This window comes from Embiotoca jacksoni, unplaced genomic scaffold (genome assembly GCF_022577435.1).
Source record: "Embiotoca jacksoni isolate LCO1_2020_lvr unplaced genomic scaffold, fEmbJac1.0.p SCAF_1, whole genome shotgun sequence".
Classification (NCBI taxonomy): Eukaryota; Metazoa; Chordata; class Actinopteri; family Embiotocidae; genus Embiotoca; species Embiotoca jacksoni.
This window is the reverse complement of record NW_027185229.1, coordinates 19874027-19897172: the sequence shown is the minus strand read 5'-3', so window position 1 is coordinate 19897172 and position 23146 is coordinate 19874027. Positions and strand designations below refer to the sequence as shown.

At 38.6% G+C, this 23146-nt stretch overlaps 1 protein-coding gene across 12 annotated transcripts in view; it reads left to right on the top strand.

The window, feature by feature from the left end:
* atp2b2 (ATPase plasma membrane Ca2+ transporting 2) overlaps positions 1–17242 on the top strand; it is a 127774-nt gene extending 110532 nt beyond the window's left edge. For 8 of the 12 annotated variants that reach the window (XM_069146326.1, XM_069146343.1, XM_069146335.1 and 5 more), the window contains 9 exons: positions 4943–5122; positions 5370–5457; positions 5668–5774; positions 6835–7026; positions 7256–7469; positions 7553–7764; positions 7948–8055; positions 8198–8380; positions 13260–17242. In XM_069146326.1, coding sequence (XP_069002427.1) covers positions 4943–5122; positions 5370–5457; positions 5668–5774; positions 6835–7026; positions 7256–7469; positions 7553–7764; positions 7948–8055; positions 8198–8380; positions 13260–13571 — 1596 coding nt within the window. In that variant the 3' untranslated portion in view covers positions 13572–17242. Of the gene's footprint in view, positions 1–4942; positions 5123–5369; positions 5458–5667; positions 5775–6834; positions 7027–7255; positions 7470–7552; positions 7765–7947; positions 8056–8197; positions 8381–10155; positions 10346–10655; positions 10709–13259 lie in introns of all 12 variants that reach the window. The other 4 variants (XM_069146370.1, XM_069146404.1, XM_069146378.1 and 1 more) reach the window with 3 other exon arrangements.
* Positions 17243–23146: the final 5904 nt, after the last annotated feature.

The following is a 23146-nucleotide window of genomic DNA, read 5'->3' as shown; positions in this document are numbered from 1 at the left end:
CCTCACTGTAACTGTGCAGTGTCACCTTACGTTTTTAGGTAGTTATGCAGCATATAAGGTATTCTCGCCTCAGTCGTTTCAACACTTTATTATTTCGAATATTTTTTTCTAAATTTTAGGTCTCATTAGTACAGTATGTGTTTTCTGTTTCACTCCAGGATTTAAGAAGACATGTTATCAACCATATAGCTTTACGCTCACAGTTTTCATACCTACTCCATTTTTCTTTGAGTTCCAATCCTGGGATTGTTGATAAACCTCTGTATATTTTGCCAAGTTCATTATTTTTTTCCCAAGAATTCCAAGTTCAAACTCAGAAGTATTTCATTGGATTTTAGTAAAATCAGATCAGCTCCTTTCTTGCAATCACTTCCATATCATATGAGGCCAATCACCTTTAGCCAAAGATATTTCTGACTTAAAGGAGCAGTGTGTAAGATTTAGTGGCATCTAGTGCTGAGGTTGGAGATTGCAACAAACTAAATACCCCGCGCCTCACCCTCCCCTTCCAAGCATGTCGGAGAATCTAGGGTGGCCGTTAAAGGCCGTCTCTCGAGTCAGTTTTCTGTTTGTCCACTCAGGGCTAATGTAGAAACATAGCAGGCTTCATGGTGGAGGACCTGCTCCCTATGTAGATATGAATGGGCCATTCTTAGGAAATGAAAACATAACCAATCTTAGTTTTATGAAAGCATAAATATAAATGTTATATTCTATTTCTGCTAGTAGATCCCCTTACATACTACACATTGATTCTTTAATGTACACTGCTCAGTTTTCATACATTGATCATATTTTAAACATACAGTTGCTACTTATATGTGTTACAATTACAGGGTTACATATTGTGAAAATATCATTTATTCTACAGGTAAAATTAGAATGAACAATAATCATTTTCATAATAGTCAATATATTATCTTGTTTTGTCAAATGTAAGACTCCTGGTTGGGTTCTGGAACATGCAGACACATTATGCTTGGTATTGAAGCATGGACCTGCAGCTGTTTGCTCTGAATGGGGTGAACTTTTAAAGGTCACATGGGAAGAATAGGTACAGCACATTCACTTTACTAAAGTAAAGGTGTCACTGCCTGTCTTTAGTATTCCCATTTTATACTTATACTCTACAAAGATAACTGTTACTCTACTAAATGCATTAGCTGTGGTTGGTTAATAAGGGTTTTACATTTAATATAAAATAAGATCACGAAATATCCTTCTTTTGGGTACAAATCTCTCAGGCACTCCTGAGCCACTTGACAACAACATCAACGATTGTGCATCCATAACCACTTGAATGTGTTTATACTATGGTAATGATTAATTTTTTAAAGTGGGCTTGGAACAGCGATATTTTGCAAGCTATTAATGGAAGAGAAACCAGAATTGGCAGGAAATTATTTTATTTATCTATGCTTCAGCAGAGCTTAATAAGGACATTATTGAATACTGAATGTGTGCTGCTGGGTCATAGGCAAAAGTATTAAATCCAGTAACAGATTTTCTGTGGCGTGGGCACATTTTGGTTGGATGTATCTCCAAAATGTGAAGTTTTTAAGCATAGTTTTTGACAGTTTTAGAAGTTAAAGAATGGACTCCACGTTTAGAAGGAGGAAATAATCCTAAAAATGAAAAGCCTAAGAATCCCCAAATCTCTTAAGAAAGTATAAGGTTTGACACATTGACAAAGTTTTGACACAAAAACAGTGAAATCTGTGTAACACCATTTTATCATGATAAAAACTGTATACAATTCAAGGTGACATTATTTATTAACACTGAAATGGAAAATTCTTTTCAACAATTTCCTTTTGACAGTTTTTATACTAGTTCTTTTTACTGCTTTTATCTTTACATTTTGATTGCAGAATTTTGTTTATAGTCTAACATATTCTACTTAGTTTCTTTCAGCACTATTGAAGGAAGAATAAAGCAATTTTATAATGCAATGACTGATTAATCAAGAAATTATTTTTTTGATTGTACAAATCTTTTATAATAAACTTCACATGAAGAAAAGGAGCAATATAATTGGAAGGAAGAGGTATCTTTGGACAATAGGAAAGCTGACCTCACTGAGCTCCAGTGCAGGTACAGGGAAGCAGGAAACTAACTGACTACTGCATTATTCAACTTCTTCCTTTCATCTTTTTTTTTTCCATCCCCCTCCTCACTCTCCGGCAACATCTCTCATTCAGCCTTTCCCCAACATGTTTTCTCCTTTCCACCTCTCTATGTATTACAGTATAAGGTTTGACTTCCACCTTTCCCTGGTTGCTTTCTTTTTTCTTTTACTTTCTTTGCAGCGACCGTTCCCTCTCCAATCTCCCTTTTTGTCTGAAGCCGAGTTATGTAAGAATCTGAACAGAATTAGGATTAAAAAAAAAAGTCAACAGTGAAAAATGGCAAACAATCTTATGAGTGAACAGACAAGTTAACAAGAAACCTCTTTTCTATTGCAGTGATATTCAATGTTATATTTTTTATGAAGGTGTTTTTCTGAAAAAAACAAAACAGAAACTCCATTATAAGAAGAAATATGCAGGAAAAACAGCAAGATATTGCACGTGGAACATACACTAAAGTCGATTTGCGGAGATGCTGCAAAATGTATGATCAATTAATTAACACTTTAAGAATAATATATTATTTTGCATTGCTACAAAGCCTGGATGTTTGCAGAATTTCCCTTTTCTTTCACGCCAGAGGTCACCTAGCATCTGACATTTTGAGTAGCAAAGGTACAAAAGCAGTGCACAGAACACTGCTGCACTCCAGTAACATATATCCAGCCCTCTTGCTAAGGCTGACTAATATTAGTAAGGAGATGAGTTTCCCCTCTGCTAAAAAGGTCAAACAGATTGGGTAAACATGTTTTTTGTTTATTAGTCTCTAATTTCTTCCTCCAGAATGTGATGTTCTTTGAATAAATGGCTGCTCTGTAGGTTTGCCCCCAGAGAGACAAGAGAGTGGAGGAAAGTAGAGAGAGAACGGGAGTAAAAAGAGAAATAGAAACGGAGACAGAAAAGAAACAGATTAAAAATCCGATTCATGTCAGAGGGATGACGGAAGGCAAGAGGAGGAAGACGGGTAAGGAGAGAAATGGAGAAAAACCAGGGTGTAACCAGATCCATATTAGAGACACGATAGGCTTGTTTTTCCAGTACTAGCCTCCTACCCTCTTCCTCTGCCAGGCCAGATTGTATTTTTAATAAGCCTCCCCTCTTCTTTTCAACCCTTTATTCAGATGACCAGTCAACCAGAGCAGTGAGAATCCAAAGGAAATACGAGTTTAAAAAAAAAACCGAGGATGACAGACAAGCAAACGGGAACTTGATATCTTGATAAAAATGACTCAGTGAGAGAAGAAGAAGCGGAACGTAATAACTTGTACCACTTGCAATAATATCTTTTGGAAGAGATTTTTTATTTTGTCAAATACTATTACGTAAAAGATGGCCTTGAATGAATTAGTTTAACCAATGTATCAGCACATTTATGATTACTGATATTAAAAAGTATTAGTAGCCTAACATTATTATTATTATTATTATTATTATTATTATTATTATTATTGTTATTATTATTGGTATTATTTTTATTTTTTATTTTGTGCAAGTGATTGCATGAAAGGTCATTTGGCTTATTTTTTTAACTACTAGTATTTGTACCATGATTTAAAAGAAAGATAATGGAGTTGTTAATTCTGTGGCTAATGTTAGCCAAAATTGGGTAAATATTGCTATTTAATGGACATTCACAAGTGTTATAGTGATAATGACAAGTGATAGTTAATCCATTTACGGACTGGTTCTGTTTATTTAATCTCCAGCTCATTAAATACCTCCTTTTAAATGATTTTATTCCTTCATGTTACATGCATGAGCAGCATGATATGGCACTTAAATATGCAACACGTGTACAATTTGCCATGGTAGATCCATTTGGTCTTCCATCCTGCATTATAAAATTTGTGTGTGTGTGCATGTGTGTGTGTGTGTGCGTGTGTGTGTGTCCAAGTCCAAGCATGCTCCCATGTGTATTTTCAAGATGCCCAAGTGTCTATAAGTGTGAAGTGGAAAGAATACATTTTCCTGCCACTGTTTAATTGTGTATGTGATATCATATCTGTGTTCACGAGAGACAAGCATAGAGTGCAGGCCTGCATGTATTTGTAAATTGATGTGAGCTGTGACTGTATGTGCACACATTTGTTTATGTGTGGGTTTGGAGAGCCGAACTCCCTCCCACACTGACCTTTGCGTGGAAGAAGATGTATTTCTGAATTAATACGCAGCTTTTGTTCTATCTGGGGGAAAAGAACTTCGATAAAATGCTTGAATATACATCACATTAATACAAAATAAATACAGAGGCAGCAGACGCAGAGGCAACTGTTCTGATCAAATGAAATATGTGTTTGGTCAAGGAGTGCAAAATTCTTCGAAGCATTCTAATTGATGTTTTTATATTAATAATGGATCACACTGCTACTTGCATGTGAAAGGGGTCATTTGTAGGGCAGGCACTCAGTTTTATATAACAATTAAATAATTGTTTTATTTAATCAGCCTGCACTCTTTACTGTTTTGCAGTCAGCTCTTTTCAGTAAAAATGCTCTAAAAACCCACTGTACCAACACGACCAAATGACAGACAGGGAAAAAAATAATATTTTCCAAAATGGGGACCAAAACCAGAGAGAAAAGGAGTGACTAATGAACCTACAATCATGTGATGGCCAAAAATGCAACTGAAAAGGTCTCTTTACTAAAAAGGTTGCCATTTAATAGGTAATTAAATATCAGTATTTTGTTTCAGCTTGTTTCAGCTTGTGACAATTTTTTTTTAATTTTAGGTTTAAATAACTGGTGTGAACGTTATACTGTATGCATGCCTCTGATGTACCAAATCATTTTTCACATGTGTTTATGTGTCAGGTTCCCGATGCCATTCAGAGGTGCCAGCGTGCAGGCATCACAGTGCGCATGGTGACAGGAGACAACATAAACACAGCCAGGGCCATAGCCATCAAGTGTGGTATCATCCACCCCGGAGAGGACTTCCTCTGCATCGACGGCAAAGAGTTCAACAGGAGGATCCGCAATGAGAAAGGAGAGGTACAGGAACTGCTGTCAGAGTGAGAGAGACTGAAGGAAGAAAGTTGAGACTAGAAAAGTGAAAGAAAAACAACAACTTAACTGCAACCACTTCTGTTTCCATTTGTGTGTGTGTGTGTGTGTGTGTGTGTGTGTGTGTGTGTGTGTGTGTGTGTGTGTGTGTGTGTGCGTGCGTGCGTGCGTGCGTGCGTGCGTGCGTGCGTGCGTGCGTGCGTGCGTGTTTGTGGGCATGTGTGTGCGTGGTTAGGTGGAACAAGAGCGGATGGACAAGGTTTGGCCCAAACTCAGAGTCCTGGCGAGATCATCCCCGACCGACAAACACACACTTGTCAAAGGTGAATTAGTTGATTTGATTCACCGCTGTTCATTTAAAAACAAATATTTTCTGGCGTTGTTCTTTGTTACACAAACACTCGTCAACTGATATTATTATATCATGTATACAGAGATCACATACGGTTGTGTTGCCTTTCCTTTCTTCAGATATATTGTTTGTGCTGTTTTGCCTATGCTGCTTTGTTGACACGTATGTGTGTTTTTAACAGGCATTATTGACAGCACTATGGTAGACCAGAGGCAGGTGGTGGCTGTGACGGGAGATGGGACCAACGATGGACCTGCTCTAAAGAAAGCTGATGTTGGGTTCGCCATGGTAAAAACGGAGAGAAAATCTCTTTTTCTTTCTGTCTTGCTTTCCTGCGGGACTGATCTCAGTCATAATCTGCAGATGTCTTCCTCACCTCTGCAGTATTTTTGAGTTTCTTTTTAGGCACACTGCCTCTGGCTGTTTAGATAATGAGCTCCCCCTAGTGGATCTCTATGGTCACACAGTTTCCCTGCGGTAGACTACTCAAGAATTGTCAGACTACAGACCATATAGGTACATAACAAACAAAATACAGATTTGTATTCCTGTAAATTACAACTTGACATTTATTTGCTCTTCTCTGTTGGCCTGTTTTCTGTATTTCTGTTCCACTAAATGTGATTCAACTACATATCGTTAACTTTAAGTTCTGCATTCTGATTCTCTTTGAAAGCTACAGTTCATACACTCTGCGTCACCACATGTGAATTGATCATCTACAAACCTGATTACTGTACCCACTGAAAACTGCAGAATTAGCTCCTAACCCTGGTCGCTAGTTGCCGATATGAGATGAAGGGTGTAAGCTGGTAGTACTTACCAGGTTGATGGGAAACCACCAGTGTGTAGTTTTATAGTTTTCTCTGCTTGTGTTTATATGCATGTACTGTGTTGGGAGGACATTGTCTCAGGCTGATATTTCAAGCCTGATGAATCCCTCTACATTTATTAAACGGAACCCACTCACAGAGATGTTCTCATAAATATTGTTGACCACTTTAACAACACAAATGCAGCCACTGTTTTAGATTAGAAGGTATTGCTCCCTGCCAGTCATCCTATGACTCACAAAATATAGGAAGGAAGTCCTGCTCCTCCTGTAAATATGGAGCCTCCTGTCATCAAACCACCAACACACACACACACTGGCTCTGTAATTAGTCTTCATCATTATCAATCATCAGCGCTCACTCATGTCCAGAGTAGTTTTCTTTTTGTGGCTGCAGCGTTGATTCAGAGAGATTTCTATGTTATTTATTCATGGTAGGCTGAATGATACAGTATGATCAAATAATATAGAAAGCCCACATTTATGTCTAATTGCAGCTTGTCATTGTTCCTCCAGGGTATTGCTGGTACAGACGTGGCCAAGGAGGCGTCAGACATCATTCTCACTGATGATAACTTTAGCAGCATTGTGAAGGCGGTCATGTGGGGCCGAAATGTCTACGACAGCATCTCCAAGTTTCTTCAGTTCCAGCTCACTGTCAATGTTGTGGCCGTCATAGTGGCTTTCACTGGTGCCTGCATCACACAGGTCAGAGGGATTCAAAACTTTGTATGAACGGTATTACCATCTCTCAAATGTGTAAATCTCTGCCAGACTGAGAATAGATGCTTTTGAAAAGAAACATCTTCCTGATTTGGTTACAATAGCAATACTGTTGTCTGTTATTAAAAGGGCTGACTTCTTTCTTGTTATTTTCACTGCCCGGTCGTATTGAAGTTATTAGTTCCTAACAGCACTGTCTGTTACCTTTTCCCAGGACTCTCCCCTGAAAGCTGTACAGATGTTGTGGGTGAACCTGATCATGGATACTTTTGCGTCTCTGGCCCTGGCGACAGAGCCTCCCACGGAGTCTCTGCTGAAGAGGAAGCCATACGGCCGCAATAAGCCTCTTATCTCCAGCACAATGACAAAGAACATCCTCGGACACGGGGTCTATCAACTCATCATCATCTTCACTCTGCTTTTTGTTGGTACGTACAGTCGTTTTTCTCTGCGGTCATGATGTGACACAGTACAGGTTCAAAGTTAATGACATCAAACTGTCTCCATGTAGGTGAGCAGATCTTTGACATTGACAGTGGCCGCCATGCTCCTCTCCACTCTCCACCATCTGAGCACTACACCATCATTTTCAACACCTTCGTCATGATGCAGCTGTTTAATGAGATAAATGCCCGCAAAATCCACGGAGAGAGGAACGTCTTTGATGGTATTTTCAGGAACCCCATCTTCTGCTCTATTGTTTTTGGCACATTTGCTGTACAGGTGAGCAGATACTTATTATTTGATTATACTGAGTACTCAGTTTTAGTTGGTTGTTTTCACATTCTTGATGTGGCATGTGAAATTAAACTGCATGAATGAAGGGTTTTTCCAGAATAAATAAGTGAAAGACATTGCCTGTTCTCCATGTGTACTGTATAGGTTGATGGGTTTTTCTTTGTATAGATTGTGATTGTGCAGTTTGGAGGAAAGCCATTCAGCTGTCAACCTCTGGACCTGGAAAAGTGGATGTGGTGTGTTTTCCTGGGGCTGGGAGAGCTTGTCTGGGGACAGGTAACAATCAAACTCATCTGTTTCTCAGTCTTTAGGTCACATTTCCAGCCTCGCTCATTTACAGACACACTGTCTGTGTGTCTCTACTGTAAGCTTGTCACTTTTCCTTTTGACTCAGTGCTCTGTCCTCTCTGTGGGTTAGGTGATAGCCACCATACCCAACAGCAGGCTGCGCTTCCTGCGACGGGCTGGCCAATTGACTCAGAAAGATGATTTACCAGAGGAGGACATTAATGAGGATAATGAGGAGATCGACCACGCAGAGAGGGAGCTGAGGAGAGGGCAGATCCTCTGGTTCAGAGGACTCAACCGCATACAGACTCAGGTGAGGACAAGTGACGGACACGGTTTTAAGTTCAGTGCCCATGTTGTGATTTCCTGTTTCATTTCGCTGCATTGAATTGACCTAAACAACATTTTTGGATACAGTATTTGAGATTTTTACTTTATAATTTAATACACTATAATATAATTTAACTCATCGAGTTAAGCTACAATACACATTAAAAGGTAAACATTGCACCTTTGATGTTTTCTAAAATGACTTTTTCTTTTACTATATATCTATCTTTGTCATATGATACATTTTATGTTGATCACTTCACCACAGACTTTACACGTAAAGCTAAGAAGAAATGGTAGATGATGCTGTATGTTGTTCATGTTAGTCAGTAATGCCCTAAAAATAATTTTTATCTCAAGATGGCTTATATAGGAACATGAAGATGCAGTTTTCCCTCACTGGACTGCGGCCATGACCATCGTGGACGTGTAGAAGATCTACAGTCAAAACCTCAGAGTTAAAAACAACAGGAAATAGTCACTGAATTATTGACACTGGGATAAACTCTGCTGACCGGTATCACTGTGATATTCAAGGCAGTTTTGTCTTTGTGTTGGATTTGGTTTCATCTCACTGATGTGTCACTGATTGTGCTGGGTGAAGCGATTTCATGGCATGTGGACAGACGCAGCCAAACACAGTGAAGAGACAGTTAATAATACAACTGAGCTGGGACTGCTGCTGGGCTGGCAAATCAGGTTTTCAGTATTGAAGATGAACAAAAATTTGTTTTAACTTTATTCTTAACACTACAAACTGTTGTCCCGTAGGTTACGATAACACTGTACATACTGAGTTTATCTCTAAGATCAGGATGTGTGTTTCTACATGCAGTTCTGTACTAAACACAATTGTACTAAACCTTAGCTTTCTTTTAACTCCAGAATTAGGGTGTGTAAAGATGCACAAAACAAATGCATTGTATGATATAAATGGCTGCATCTGTACATTTTAAAATCTTACATTGGCTCGTCTGTTTAAAGGGTTTGACCACCCAAAATTATAGATGAACGTATTTTTTTCACTGAACTTTCCTGGGATGTAAACATGCAACTAGTTCTGCTTTAGTTGTCCAGTTTTTTTTTTTTTATATCTGACTCTGAGAGTTCTCTCTTTCCACATCACTAATACAAAAGAGGTGAATGGTCGTTTGATCAGTGGCGTTGGCAACATAGAAAAAGTTATACTTATTTCAACAAACAGTGTCACTGTGCTTCTAGGTAATTGAGCAAATATAATCCCAGCAGGTCTTTCAAGTGTATTTGGAACTATTTCCAACTTACAATTACAAATATATACTTTTTTTGATTGCTCACATGAGATGAGACATCATTTCATGGGAAAAATACTGGCTGTTTAAATTAATGGAAAAAAAAAAACCACTAAAAGAAATGAATTGCTGGCAGCACGCTAAACAAATGTTTGTAGCGCCTCCACTTTATCAGGATGGAGGCAGAAATCTAAGAAATTGGACAAGCATTCTGAAAACTATCTACATGGCTACCATTACAGGTGTATTTTTTTTTTTTTTTTACCCTTTTTTGATTTGGGTGAACAAACCCTTTAAGTAAGATTCAGCATTTTGTTGCGGGGAAACTCCACCTTGACTTTTAACTGCCCCCGCACCCCCCAACGTGTCATGACTGAGAAACTCCCTTTACCACTGAAGTCACCCAGCCAGTCAACCTGTGTTGCCATTTGGTCTGTTTCACTCTGAGCAGCCATTTGTCCTCTCTTGTTCCGCTCTCCTCCCACAGATTGATGTAGTCAACACCTTCAAGAGCGGCACCTCCTTTCAGGGGGCGGGGGCTCTGAGACGCCAATCATCCACCACCAGCCAGACCCAGGATGTAACCAATGTTTCTAGTCCTAGTCACGTGTCCTTGTCCAATGCCCTTTCCTCTCCTACAAGCACTACTGCTGCTACTGCTTCTCCCACTACTGGCCGTGAGTCAGAACTCTGTCAGTCTGCTTCTCTGCTCTCTTTGTTTCAGGGGTGCCACCTGTCATAAACACTTATTTTTCACTGCGTATTATTTTCTAAACAAATTACGATGACAATCTCCATTCTGGGTGTGGCATCCCTGAAGATTTGTCTTTTTCTATCTTGCTATCTGCTTTTTTTTTTAAATTTATTATTTTCTCTCTTTCTTCTATCTTTTTGCTGTTCATACTGGATTTCAAATTCATCTTGATATCTCCTGCCATGGTTGGGTGTACTGTCCTCTCATTGGTGAATGTGTGTTTGTTTCCCCAGAGTGCTAGGAGCGCAGGACTAAGGGTGATACCCACGGCGTGACATTTCAGGTTGTGAGTTTGTCTCCCTCTGCTCATCCCCCATCCATCATCCAATCCTTCAATCCTCTCATTTTTCACGTCTTGACAGACATTAATGTGAACTAATTCCAATCAACTCACCCAGAGTCTGGGTGAACATTCAAGTATAAGTTGCAATGTTGTCTCATTTTATCGCTGAGTTTGCTACTGATGTGGCAAATCACACTGACTTGAGATGAAACAGATTTTACCTGCTAATTCATGTATTTTTCAGCTCACACATCATCTGCAGTGATGAGGAAACATGAAGGAAGCTGCAGCATGTGTTGCTTAAAATAGTAGCCTAAAGATCTCGACATTTGCCACCTTGCCAATTTTTTGTTTTAATTCAAAAGGGGATCCTAAAAGATGAAACTAAAATATCCCACAAGGGGGCACTGGTAGTATCAGCAATTGATTTACTCTTTACCTGCTTGATAAATATCAGATGAAAACGCTGTTCGTAGGATGTGTGGACTGGAATTGGATAGGAGGAGGTGGGTGGAACAGGGTGGGGGGGGGGGGCGTGGGGTGGGGGTGGGGGATGCAGGACACTCACCATAAGTCAGTAATGTATCAATAATTCATCCCATCTTGTCGCTTCATACTGTCAGTGTAGTTGACTGTCACGTTGCCATAGTAACTGAAATAGATCCTCAGCAGCACCAGCAACGTAAATTCAACCCCCCACCCGTTTCTGACACCCCATCAGTGTTACTTGTCAGACATCCTGTCATATGCACTCATCCAGACAGGCTTCTCTTATTCTTATTTTTTTCTGTTTTGTCTCCTTACACCCTACTCTACCTACCACAGCAACTGCAGTGCTACAATATATACAGGATAATCTCATCAAATTTAAAGACTAACACCTTTGACATTGTTTCTGCACTGTTATATACATAAAAAATATACTGGGTTGGATAACCTAATATTTATAAATTATGTATGTCAATATAAGTGCAAAGTAGTGTTTCTTATGGAATAACTTTCCATGGAACTGGACAAAACTTTGCATTTTGTACATGAAATCAGAAAAATAGTCGTATTATTTGTAGGCCTAAAATGTTTCTATCTGCTGATACATATATTTTTGAATTAGCACTTTTCTGTTTTAATATTAGTAAATGTATTTCACGGGATGAAATGTTGCTATAATAATAGCAAATATGTTCTTATAATTTCATCTCCTTAAAAACAAGAAGTCATTTACTTAAGAATAGGCAACTACTAAGTAAACCCAGACGGTCAAGTAATCCTGCAAGTAACTAAATAAACATTCCACACATAATAAACATTATTGATTCAAAAACAATAACATGATTCCCCTTTTGATTTTCTTTTGTATAAAAACTGACATGATTCAGTTGCTGTAAAACATCAAATGATTTCTTTTTAGCCTTTCAATTATTCCTATCCCTCCTAAACGTCCACGTGTTGATGATATTGCACATGCAGACAGGGTTTGGATTTAAACAACACAGTCCCATAATCTTCTACCTAAATAAACTGATATACAGACACTGTTTTAGTCTCAATAAAGAGGCACGTAGTTGTTTGGGACTTATACTTGAGTGTTTACTTAGATGTGCATGGAGTTGAGAACATGCTTTGACCGTCAAACCTCTGGCAATAAAACTTTTATTTTCATTATTCACTTCCATGTGTTTTGTGTCACCAGTCAGTGTACCGGTGTCCACCACTTCATTGTCCTGTTGTCTTGTTGCATGTAGTTTGTGTTTACCTCATGATGACTTCCTGTGTTCACAGTATTTTAAACTACTGTGTTCGCTCGTTGTCTCAATGCCACCGTTTTTCCTTTGGATGTGTTGTTTTGTTGTGACTCTCCCCACTGCAATGCTTGTGTTGAGCCAACCTCATGCAGACTTGACTCTCTCCATTGCCCTGTTTGGGACCATGCTTTCCCCACCCTGTGCTATATCTGTGTTTGTGTGTCCCATTCAGAGTCTGTGTGGATATTGTCCCAGACAGTGCTCTGGTACCTCCAGAAGTTTTTAAACCACCTGATTGGATCTCTCAGATCTAACCTCCTTCTTTTTTACTGACCTCGTCCACCAGATTTCTTCCAACTTGCATGTGATATTCTCCTTTAATTTTTTCTGTGAGCATTCCATTTATTAACGTGGCTTGTTTCTAGGTATACAGCACATTGGACTAAAGCGTATACTTACAACGAGCGTTTATGTTGCTTTTGGTATTTGTTTTTCTTGAAATGTATGATTTTGTTGTGGTTTTTTTTATGATTGTGTTCCTCACAGTTTTCCTTAGTGCACGCCAATATTGAGTGACTTGTGAACTGTAGTCATCTTGTGAAAGCAGAACACAGACTGCAGTTACCTTCTCTGGCTGCTCCTTCACCTTCTCCTTCTTCACCTCTTTATCCTCAAATTAGAGGATCCCTCCTTCCTCTGTGTCCCTTCTCTTCCCTCTCCTGTCTCATCCCGAGGGTCCCTCCCACTCCTCCATTTAGTCTCTGACGTCGCCTCTCATCATCGTTCTTCTTTTTCGTCCCTTTTCATGACAGATCCGAGTTGTGAATGCATTCCGTAGCTCCCTCTATGAAGGCCTGGAAAAACCAGACTCCAGATCATCCATCCACAACTTCATGACACACCCAGAGTTTAGGATAGAAGACTCCACACCCAACATCCCCCTCATTGATGACACGGACGATGACTCTGCTCGGAAGAAGGGGAAGTACTCCAGCCAGCCCTCATCCCCTAACAAGAACAACAACGCCATTGACAGTGGCATCAATCTCACCATCGACACCAGTAAATCAGCTGCCTCCTCCGGCCCCGCCAGTCCTCTGCACAGCTTGGAGACCAGCCTCTAACCCTGATCCTAAGCTCTAACCTCTAACGTAATTTTCTTGCAATCCAGGGGGTACCTCCTCCAATTCCTCCAGACCTTTAACTGTAACATCTCATCACCCAAAAATGTTCTCCCAATTCTCACCCTGCAGTTTCCCAAACATCCATTCACCACCTACACAGTGCAGGTCCTGTGGAAAAAACACCCATCCTCCTCCCCTAACCCCGAGCCCTTAAAGCTCTCCGCTCCTTTCAAAATGGAGAAAATCTAAAGTAATACGGCAATGTGAACTAACATACAATCAAAAAAGTGCAACAAAGCCACAACAACCTACACAGCCATCCTGATTTTGTGGTTGTATGTGTATGGTGGCAGCCGCGATGGTGTGTATGACCATAAGCTTGTACTGGTTAGCATGTGCTGTATAAGCATGCGGCTGACTGCACATACTGTATGTCTGAACTGTGTCTTTAGTGGCACCGGGAGGAGGACGATGAGGAGGGAGACCCTGCTGAGGAGTCCAAAATGGCAGAACAGGACAGGCTTTCAACTCCCCTTACACTCGCTCTCCTCAACAATAACATTGTTAATACTGATAATAGTTTAAATTAAATTGAAAAACATTGTTATTATTCTAATTCTGATTCTGATTATTATTGTTATTATTATTGTTGCTCCTGCATGAATGTACATTACCCAAGTTTTATTTAAAAGGGTTTTAATTTTATTGGAGTTCTTTCGTTCTGACGGGCTCGGCCTCGCAGCGGACTGCTATTTTAAAGACAGCTTCTCTGAGTTCCTGGCCTACAAAGTTCCCTCTTCTGTGTGGCATGAACATGTACCCGACTGTAAAAATTTATTTCATCCATAAACGGAAATGTGTATCGAGGTGGTAGGGCTCAACTTGCACAGTAGTTTTGCACCTGTCGGAAAAGAGGAACGTAAAATAACAATAACGATGATAGCATTTATGGGATATATTCTATAAATATAAATACATATAAATATATTTAGAGAGAGTTTATCTTTGTTTGTTGGCATGTTGCCTTGTTCCTGCTTCAATGGCTCAAATTACTTTGACTTATTTATGTCTTAAAGAGAATGTAATTTGTTTACAACCTCGTAGAGATAAACTTCCTGGTTTCTAGAAGGAGGGATGCGAAGCTGAAGCTCAGACAGACCCGAGCTGTGTTGGTGTGTTATTACTGAAAAACCATGTGCTGGAATTTGCCTGCTATCTTGTCAAATAATGTAGATATTTTTAGAGGATTAACAACAAAAAGAAACCAAAATATAATGGGATACATAGTAAATGTGGAATCTTAGTATTACTCTATATGATTGTTGGGATCAAGTTGGAGTGGCTTGCCTTTTCTAAATGGAAGCCTCCTTTTTGTGACAGAGGGGGATATTTAATTCTGTTTTTCACTACTCTTCTTGTTTAAATTATGTTTCTTTTCTTTTTCTGTGCTTCAGCACTGGCCTGGGGTCAGGGCTCGAGTCAAAGGCTGATATCAGGACCTTTATAGTGAACTGTCTTCTAGATGAACCTGCTTCTTCAAAGGACTTGATGTTTTGAAAATATGTGTGACCATCAAAAGGCTGCAATTGAGTCATATTAGAGATTTGAAGAGTTATATTTGGCTTATCTGTACCGCACGGAAATCAGACTTTTGGGTTTAAAAACTTGGAATATATCGTGTTGTTTATTTTTTATTCAATTATGACTTTTTGTTTTGTTTTGTTTGAAGGAGTTTCTTTTCCTCGAGCAGAGAGAGACACGCACAGCCCCACAAAGCTGTTGGCATTTTTAACAACAACGGAAAAAAAACGGGAAAAACTTGACAAAAAAAAACAAAACAGATTACAACAAAATGGAATGTTGCTTTGACTCTTTTTCTATATATATATAGAATATATATAAAAAAGATTTTCTGCACTATCTGGTTATGAATGAAAACTTCTGTGGTGTAATTCTAGATGTGCTTTTGTGTGTTTTAACCAAGCTTGTCTTCCTGCCGTCACAGAATATACAGTACTCTAGCATCTCAACTGTACTCACTAGTTGTAAACTATTTATTGTGCTTTGACCAATCAGACATTACCAGAGAGAAGTTACATACAGAAGGCACATCTACCTGTCTTATTGCACTCAGAAGGACAAGGCCACCTAACTAGCCTGTACTATTGTTATATCTATTACTAACTGAAGTCATTGGCGAGCATGACGTGATAGCCTCATTATGCAACTTAAAAAGATTTTTCTACCTAAAGAAAATCCTATACCCTACTACAGTATATACAATCATTTATCGGACCAGTTTTTCAGATCTTTTTTCTGTTTTTCTATCCTCCTCCTCTGTCAATTCCCAGCTGATCCGTCCATCTGGAGAGGGTGCACAAGCTTTACCAGTCAGCTCCGGCGTGCTGAAAACGTAACATGGACCATTTGATTAAAAATCTGTTTTATTTAAGTTAAAAAATAAAAAATAACAGTCTGGATTCTGATATTCTTCTTAGAAGCTGTTGATTTATTGTGTTTCCAATGTTTTAACTTGACAATTTATTTGTTTATTTGTCTGTAAAAAAAAATAAAAACAATAAACAGAACTAAAAAAAAAACCATTACAATAGCATTTTCAAGAAATTATAATAATGAAAAAAAAGACTTAAGCCAACATTCTCGAACCACTTTTACATCCAAGAGGACATTCAGCTTTAAGAGGATGCAAAGAAACTGAGTTTAAAAATAACATTTGTAAATACAGCAATGAGTCCCCTGAGGACAGAAACTCCGGACTGGTGTGAAAAACAGGAACTCTTCTTCCTGACTACATGTCCCATCGTGCACCACAGCAAGTCATACTGCCACAGCTGTTTGGCTGTATGTAATCAATCCCTGCTCCTGTCAGCAACTTCAAAACATCGTGATTACATCCAAATCATAACACGTGTTGTAACAACCACTAATTATGTTGATGATGACACCGATAATGATAATGATGATGATGATGATGATGATGATGACAATGACAATGACAATGATGATGCTGATGATGATATCAATGATACTTCTTGCAATATACTCTCACCTGCCTCGATGTACTGTATTTAGCAGCATGCAGTTTGTGGAACAAAGAAAAAGAGAAATGCCAACAGATAACTTTTTGGCATACTTAGCCATTCATGGGTAAGTGATTTAAGTGTTCATCTTGTTTTTATGATATTTTTTTTATCTATACAATAATTGTAAATAAAGAACTCAATGTCTTTGTTCATTTAATACTATGCAAAAAGTCATGCTTTTCTGATTGTTACCCACCCTTAATCCTAGAGTGTGTTGCTGGAATGTTTGTGGTCTCAACAGTCAGTAAAAATAATGTGATGTAAATTATTTTTTAGTTTGAAAAGGTTAAATGATGATGAAAATTATTATTATGATACCGTGAGGAAGATGATGACAATGGTGGTGACAGTGATGATAATGATGATAATAATGATGATGATGATGATGATGATGATGATGAACTGTGTCTCTTGCTGCTTGACTGTCCCATTTAACACACTCCTGACAGGAACGCAAGTGAAAAACGTAATAAAAACAACAGTAACAAAAAAAAAAAAAAAAAGGAAAAATCACTAAATAAATCTCCCAGAGCAGCATGACCCAGCATGGTGTGTCCTGGCCCCGTGTGACATGTCCTGTTCTGATTCGTTGTGCTTTACCATTTAATGTCCACTAAAAACTACCTTTTTGTTTCTCTTAAGTTTTATTGATTTGTTTCAGCAGATTCTGCTTAAATGTTTTGGGTTTTCAGTTTAATTGGGAAAAGAAGCTCTTTATGTTATACACCCCAAACTGGAAGGTCCCAGCACTTTAACTTTATGCCCCCTAATGATGAGGCAACATCGGAACATCTTAGATGGTGACCTGCCATTTGCATTTAGCTCAGGGTTTCTGTTTCCAATCAATCCTCATCTCTACTGTCAGCACAATAAACCACTGCAAGCAGATTCAACTCAAGAAAACACACGTCCCTGCTGCCTCTAAGTAAATCTGACTAAATGGGCCTAATGGGCAATAAATCTTAACTTTACTTTATTTATGAAACTAAGACAGGTGGACTTTATATTTATATAAATATATTTATGTAATATTTATATTTATATTTATATACTTTTTATGCTGAATTCAAATCAGAATGTTTTTTTTAATGGCAGTGTATATTACATATCCATAAATAAGGCTGTTGTTACTCTTAAAATATTTAAATTTCAAAACTCCAACGTGTATGATTTTCTCCTTTATTTGCCCCAAGGAACATCCCTCTTTAGTGTCCAGCAGAAGTCTGCCAACACAGATAAAGTGAAACAGGTGTTGCACTGAAATATGTGACCCATCAGATGCTGTGACCTGTCCTGATATTTTTCCTTGACCATCTAAGTCCTCATGTCTAAACCTAACCAACACTGCAGGTCACAGAATCTTATGGTCCCAGATTTTGGTGTAAAACCAGCAGCGGTAATGTACTTAAACTGGTGCATTATACAAACAACAGCTGGACCCAATTGAAAAACTCTGCTTCAGCAGTAGTTGTGGGCAAAAACTGCACATGGTACCTTTAAACTCTAAACTTACATTTTTTTTTTTTAAGGAAGGGAAATCTAAACAGTCTTTTGAACCTCTGACATCACACAGTTGATCATGGTGGTGGGTGGCCAGCAGGGACCACACCTGACCCCACCCAGCTATGAGGTTGGGAGCAGAATTAATGCACCAGTTATTTTCAAAATCCCCTCCATTGAAAGATTTGTTTTCATCAGCGTTTCTTCTCCTGGATGTTTGAACTTTCCTGTGCAGAATAAATTTGAGACTAGAGGGCTGTTTTAGAATCATCTGCTGAAAGTGGGAAGTATCTCTGAGCCTTTTAGAGGTTTGTATACCTGCAGGAAGAATTGGTGACATTACACTAGTTTTGAACCCAATCCTAGTGTGAAGTCTGCATTGCACGTGACAATAATGGATTTCATGAATTGTAGGTGGAGCATCTGGTATACAAACATTAAAAAATATTAAGAATCAATGAGCATTTGCATCTGGATTCTGGATTTTTGAATGAGGCCCGATGCCACACGAGGCTAATATGTCACCTCAGTGATGCTCAGGGTATGGTCAGAGGTGGAACAGGCTTAAAACGTTCCACCTTATGTTATGTCTTAAGTTACTCTTTGAAAAATATAACCAATATGTTTGCGATGAGATCCACCAAATAGAGATTTTTACATGTATATATTTTAACCCCTTTTAGAGCCCTGAAGGGTTAATATGATCCAGAATTTGCATAAGAAAACAAAGATAATTTCAAGTAGCAGTATCACTATCCTCTTCTTTCACTTTGGGGCGCTTCCTTTTGGACCAAAGCTGTTTTTCAGAAGTGCTGTGTTCATATTCACTCAATTACACCTTGAAGTCTGATCTGTTTGTGAAGGGTTAAGAACCATGCTAAAGGCCACCCCAGTTGTGGTAATGACGGATGGCAAGCATTTCATTTCCATCACGGAGATTTATCCAAACCTAATCTTGGAAACCGCTGCCATTGTACTTGTCACTGTGGTGTTTTACTGAAAGCAATGTATCTGTTACAATCCTGAAGTTTTTGCGTACTGCAATATGCTCATATTTTAAAGCTCTGTATTTGGGTGAAAAACATTAAAATGGCAAATTTCTTCCTATAACGCAACATTGCTGATGCTTGCAGCTAAAGCAGCCTTATACAGGGCGGATCTCCTCCAGTGTTGATGGGGAGGGGGTGACGGTGTCTGAAGAACATCATAGCGCTGACTTAATCTTCTTTACATTTAATTTAAAATGGCTCTACGCCTGCAGCAGCATCAGTATGATTTAGGTCAAGCCCACAACTGTTTCCACAGGAGGGATGGATGGACAATTCAAGTGGCACGCTAGTGTCTCACAGCATACAGTTTTTCATTAATCAGTAGTCAACAGTCAGTGAAGCCATGATGTCTGGTTATCTGTTCTGTAAAAGCAAGGTCATGAATGAAGTTCATCTAAATGTCTGTGTCCACTGGAGGGTAGTATTTCACCAAAGATAACTGAAGACACTTCACAATCCTGCTCATCATGTAACATTCCCCATGAAGAGCCTCTTCAACATCAGTGTTCTTTCATTATAATATGAAGGTCATCATGATTCAGTCCTCCATCCTGAAGCAAAGAGCACTTCGACATCAGAAGATTCTTGTGAGTGGTGCAAAGGAAGTGGAGCGGTCAATAGAAAAAGATGTCCTGGGCTTCTTTTCACTGAAGGCTTTATCAATGTATTTGTTCAGATATCCAATTTTAACTTTGGTTTACACATTGACATAAAATTTAACGTCCTGTATTTGCTCACGCTTCTGTATTTATGAGCTTGTAATGATGATGTTTGTCAAGTTGGAAGCTGAAACAGAAGAGCTTCATGGGACGTTTGTCTTTATTTGTTTACTTAATTGTAATCTGAAACAAAAGTTGTATGCAGTATTTCAAAGCCTTGCATACCCAATTTGAAATGATCAAACCTACTTTAATGGAATCTTTGGCCACTAGTGGGCCATATCATCACCTTGAATGTACAATATGTAAGAATTTTTGGTTTAAAATGTTCAAAATTGAACTAAAACTATCAACAGACTTTGAAACAATACTAGTTTTGTGTATGTATTGTGTTGCCGAGATATCTCCTTAAACTAGAATGCTAACCAGATAGCGCTGGCCTGCCCTGTCTTGTAACGCCACCCCACACCTCAAGAAGCGATAAGGAGTCACTGCAGCGTCCAGTCTGCCCACAGTTCAACATGAGAGGAAGAATAAGTTCCAGCCTCTTCGTGTAATGAATGGAAAACCAACAGCGAGTAAAGGATGCTGAAATGTTTATTCTAGATTGGTGAGTAAACAGCTGTTAATGCTAACATTGGATATGTAGCGATACCTTATACAGGTAACATTACTGATAATATTAATGTTTTCTGTTTGCTGATACACGGATCAGACCAGTTAGTATAGCTGTACCTATGTAATTAACTAAACTAATTCGTCATCTACTAAACTGGGACTAATTCATGTAGCAAACAAATCATGTTTGTCCTGGTTTGGACAATGCATGGCGTCAATATATGGTTAATCTGTGACCTTTTTTCTGCTGCTTTGATCTGGCTAAAATAGGAAATAAGCAAGCTATAGTGCACCCAATAAGCTTAACCTTTTTCTTTAGTCGATCCACATTTGGGTTCATACAATTGTAGCTTTATAATCATCAGTTATATATATATTTAAAAAACAACAACAACGCCAACAACCAGTAGCTGGACAAGAATATGCAAAATTCAACCAAACTGCTGAGACACTGATTGCAGACTGGAAGGTGCAGTGACTCACTATTAAATCTCAACGTACAAATTGGGACCAAGATGGGACCTAGATCTTACATATGGCACTTTTAAAGTTATTGAACGTGTCATCAAGTTGCCTATCAATGGAGCACTATTAGTATATTTGTAGTTGTGTTTTGGGCAACTTAATGCATGTAAATCCATCACTTACTCTCTTGTCAGCTCTTTGACTGCTCTTGACAGAAATATTTGGTTCATTAGCTGCTAAACGCTTTATGTACACCATCTATAGTTACAAACCTTTATGTCCTTTGCAGTACCTAATATATATGCATGTACATTTATAGATCAAATACATTTTGTCTGTTTGTTTTGCATCACACACAATACAATTCAACAATTTATGAACAGGAATGAAAATCCTAATCCATAAACACACTGTTTATCAAGGGAAAGGTAATGTATGCTTGATAAATCAAGGTTGCAAATGCCATAATTAGAATGCAGACTGTTTACTTTGCTGACCAATCCATGCAGAATAAGATGTGTATCATTAATTGACTGGTACCTGGTTCAACACAAGCTGAGCAGCAATTGATCGACACTCAGGACACTGTTAAGGAGGAGTGAAAACGGGGTCAGTGTGTAATAACAATAAATGCTGTTTGTCTGCAGGTCAATAGGTGGTGATGACTGTCATCCTTCACAGGATTAACACAACAACATTAAGTAGAAATAGGACCTCTATCTGCTTTGTTTATTTACACTTCCTGTGAGTGCTCTGGCCCTGGCCTCATTTTAAATACAGGTGATTACTGTTGGGTTACATTCAGTCTGACAGGTTGTGATCATAATACTTGCTTCCTGCTGCAATTCAGGCCCAGGAACGGTAATGACCCCCCAGAATCAGCCCATGTTCAGGTGCTGAAACTGGACTAGCTCTGTATCCTTTTCAAATTAAGGTCACCACACATGGTCCATAGTCGGTCCGAATGTGACTGATCTCGCAGCCCTAAAGGGCCCCAATCCACACACCCAAAACCAAGTCAAATGTGGCAAAAGATTTTGGGCTAGAGCCGGTTCACATTTGGTGAGCTCATTTGTCTAACCGTGAAACATTACCTCGTAGACAGAAGACTTTCTCATCCAAAATGACAAAAAAACATCATACATACAGCATTTTGTCACGTGTTCCTTGGAGTATTTATTCATACATATGGTTTTACTTGTACGGTTCAGTTCATACAGTCGCCATTGAGATTTCTGCTTCCACGTTTATGCAAAGCAGGTGAATAGAATTTAAATGGTTGTGATGCTCACAGCAATAAAAAATTGTAAAAATGTGTCTTGCCAAAATCCTTGTCCCCTTTCACAGACCTGGCTGTGAACGTTTTTTACTGTCACTATTTTTACTTCAAGTTTTGTGTTCTGTGACTTATCCTTGAGATTTTCTGTGGTTTTCAACTTTATTTATAGGTAGGCTACTGTCAGGGGGCAGAGGTTCCAAAGTCATATTTCAAAATCTGAGCAATTAAAAACCAAACTATTTTGTCAGCATGACACCTCTAAACACAAGTGAAAAAAATATATTTAGCTTTTTTTTTATTTTAAAGGTACATAAATTATTAATTATCCTCAAGGATGTTGTATTGAAAGAAAATTTGAGTTAGTTAACTTATTGTAGAAAACAGGATAATTCTGGAAAGAAATAGTTCCAATTTACCATTTTATCAATTGTTTATTATTAGAAACTTTATTTACTATATAGCTTGATTTGTCAATCTCTTCCAAAATAGTTGCAAGTCCAACTTGCGTGCTGTGCAAAACCAACTAATTGAAATTGATTAATTGGTAGTTTAAAGTGTCTACATTGCCCCTCTAATACAAAAATTTGTTTTGATTAATGCAAAGGTCTTTGAGAAACGTTTGGGATTTTTTTTTTAAAGAAATTGCATCTCTAAAATAAAATTTGTATTCCCGTGCACCAGTAATATAAGATGTGTGACAGACAAATCTAGAGATTTCAGTACATTAGCATTAACCCTTTGTTAGCCGTAGCGTTAGCCTGGGAGTGTTTGTAGTAGCATCAGCATTCGTGGCTGTGCCTGCCAGGGTGGCACAGCCTGTGAATATAGAGTGGGCTCCCACAGCTCAGAAGATTAGCGTCAGAGTGCATTCAAGTCCATGTGCGAGGGCTGATTTCCAGGA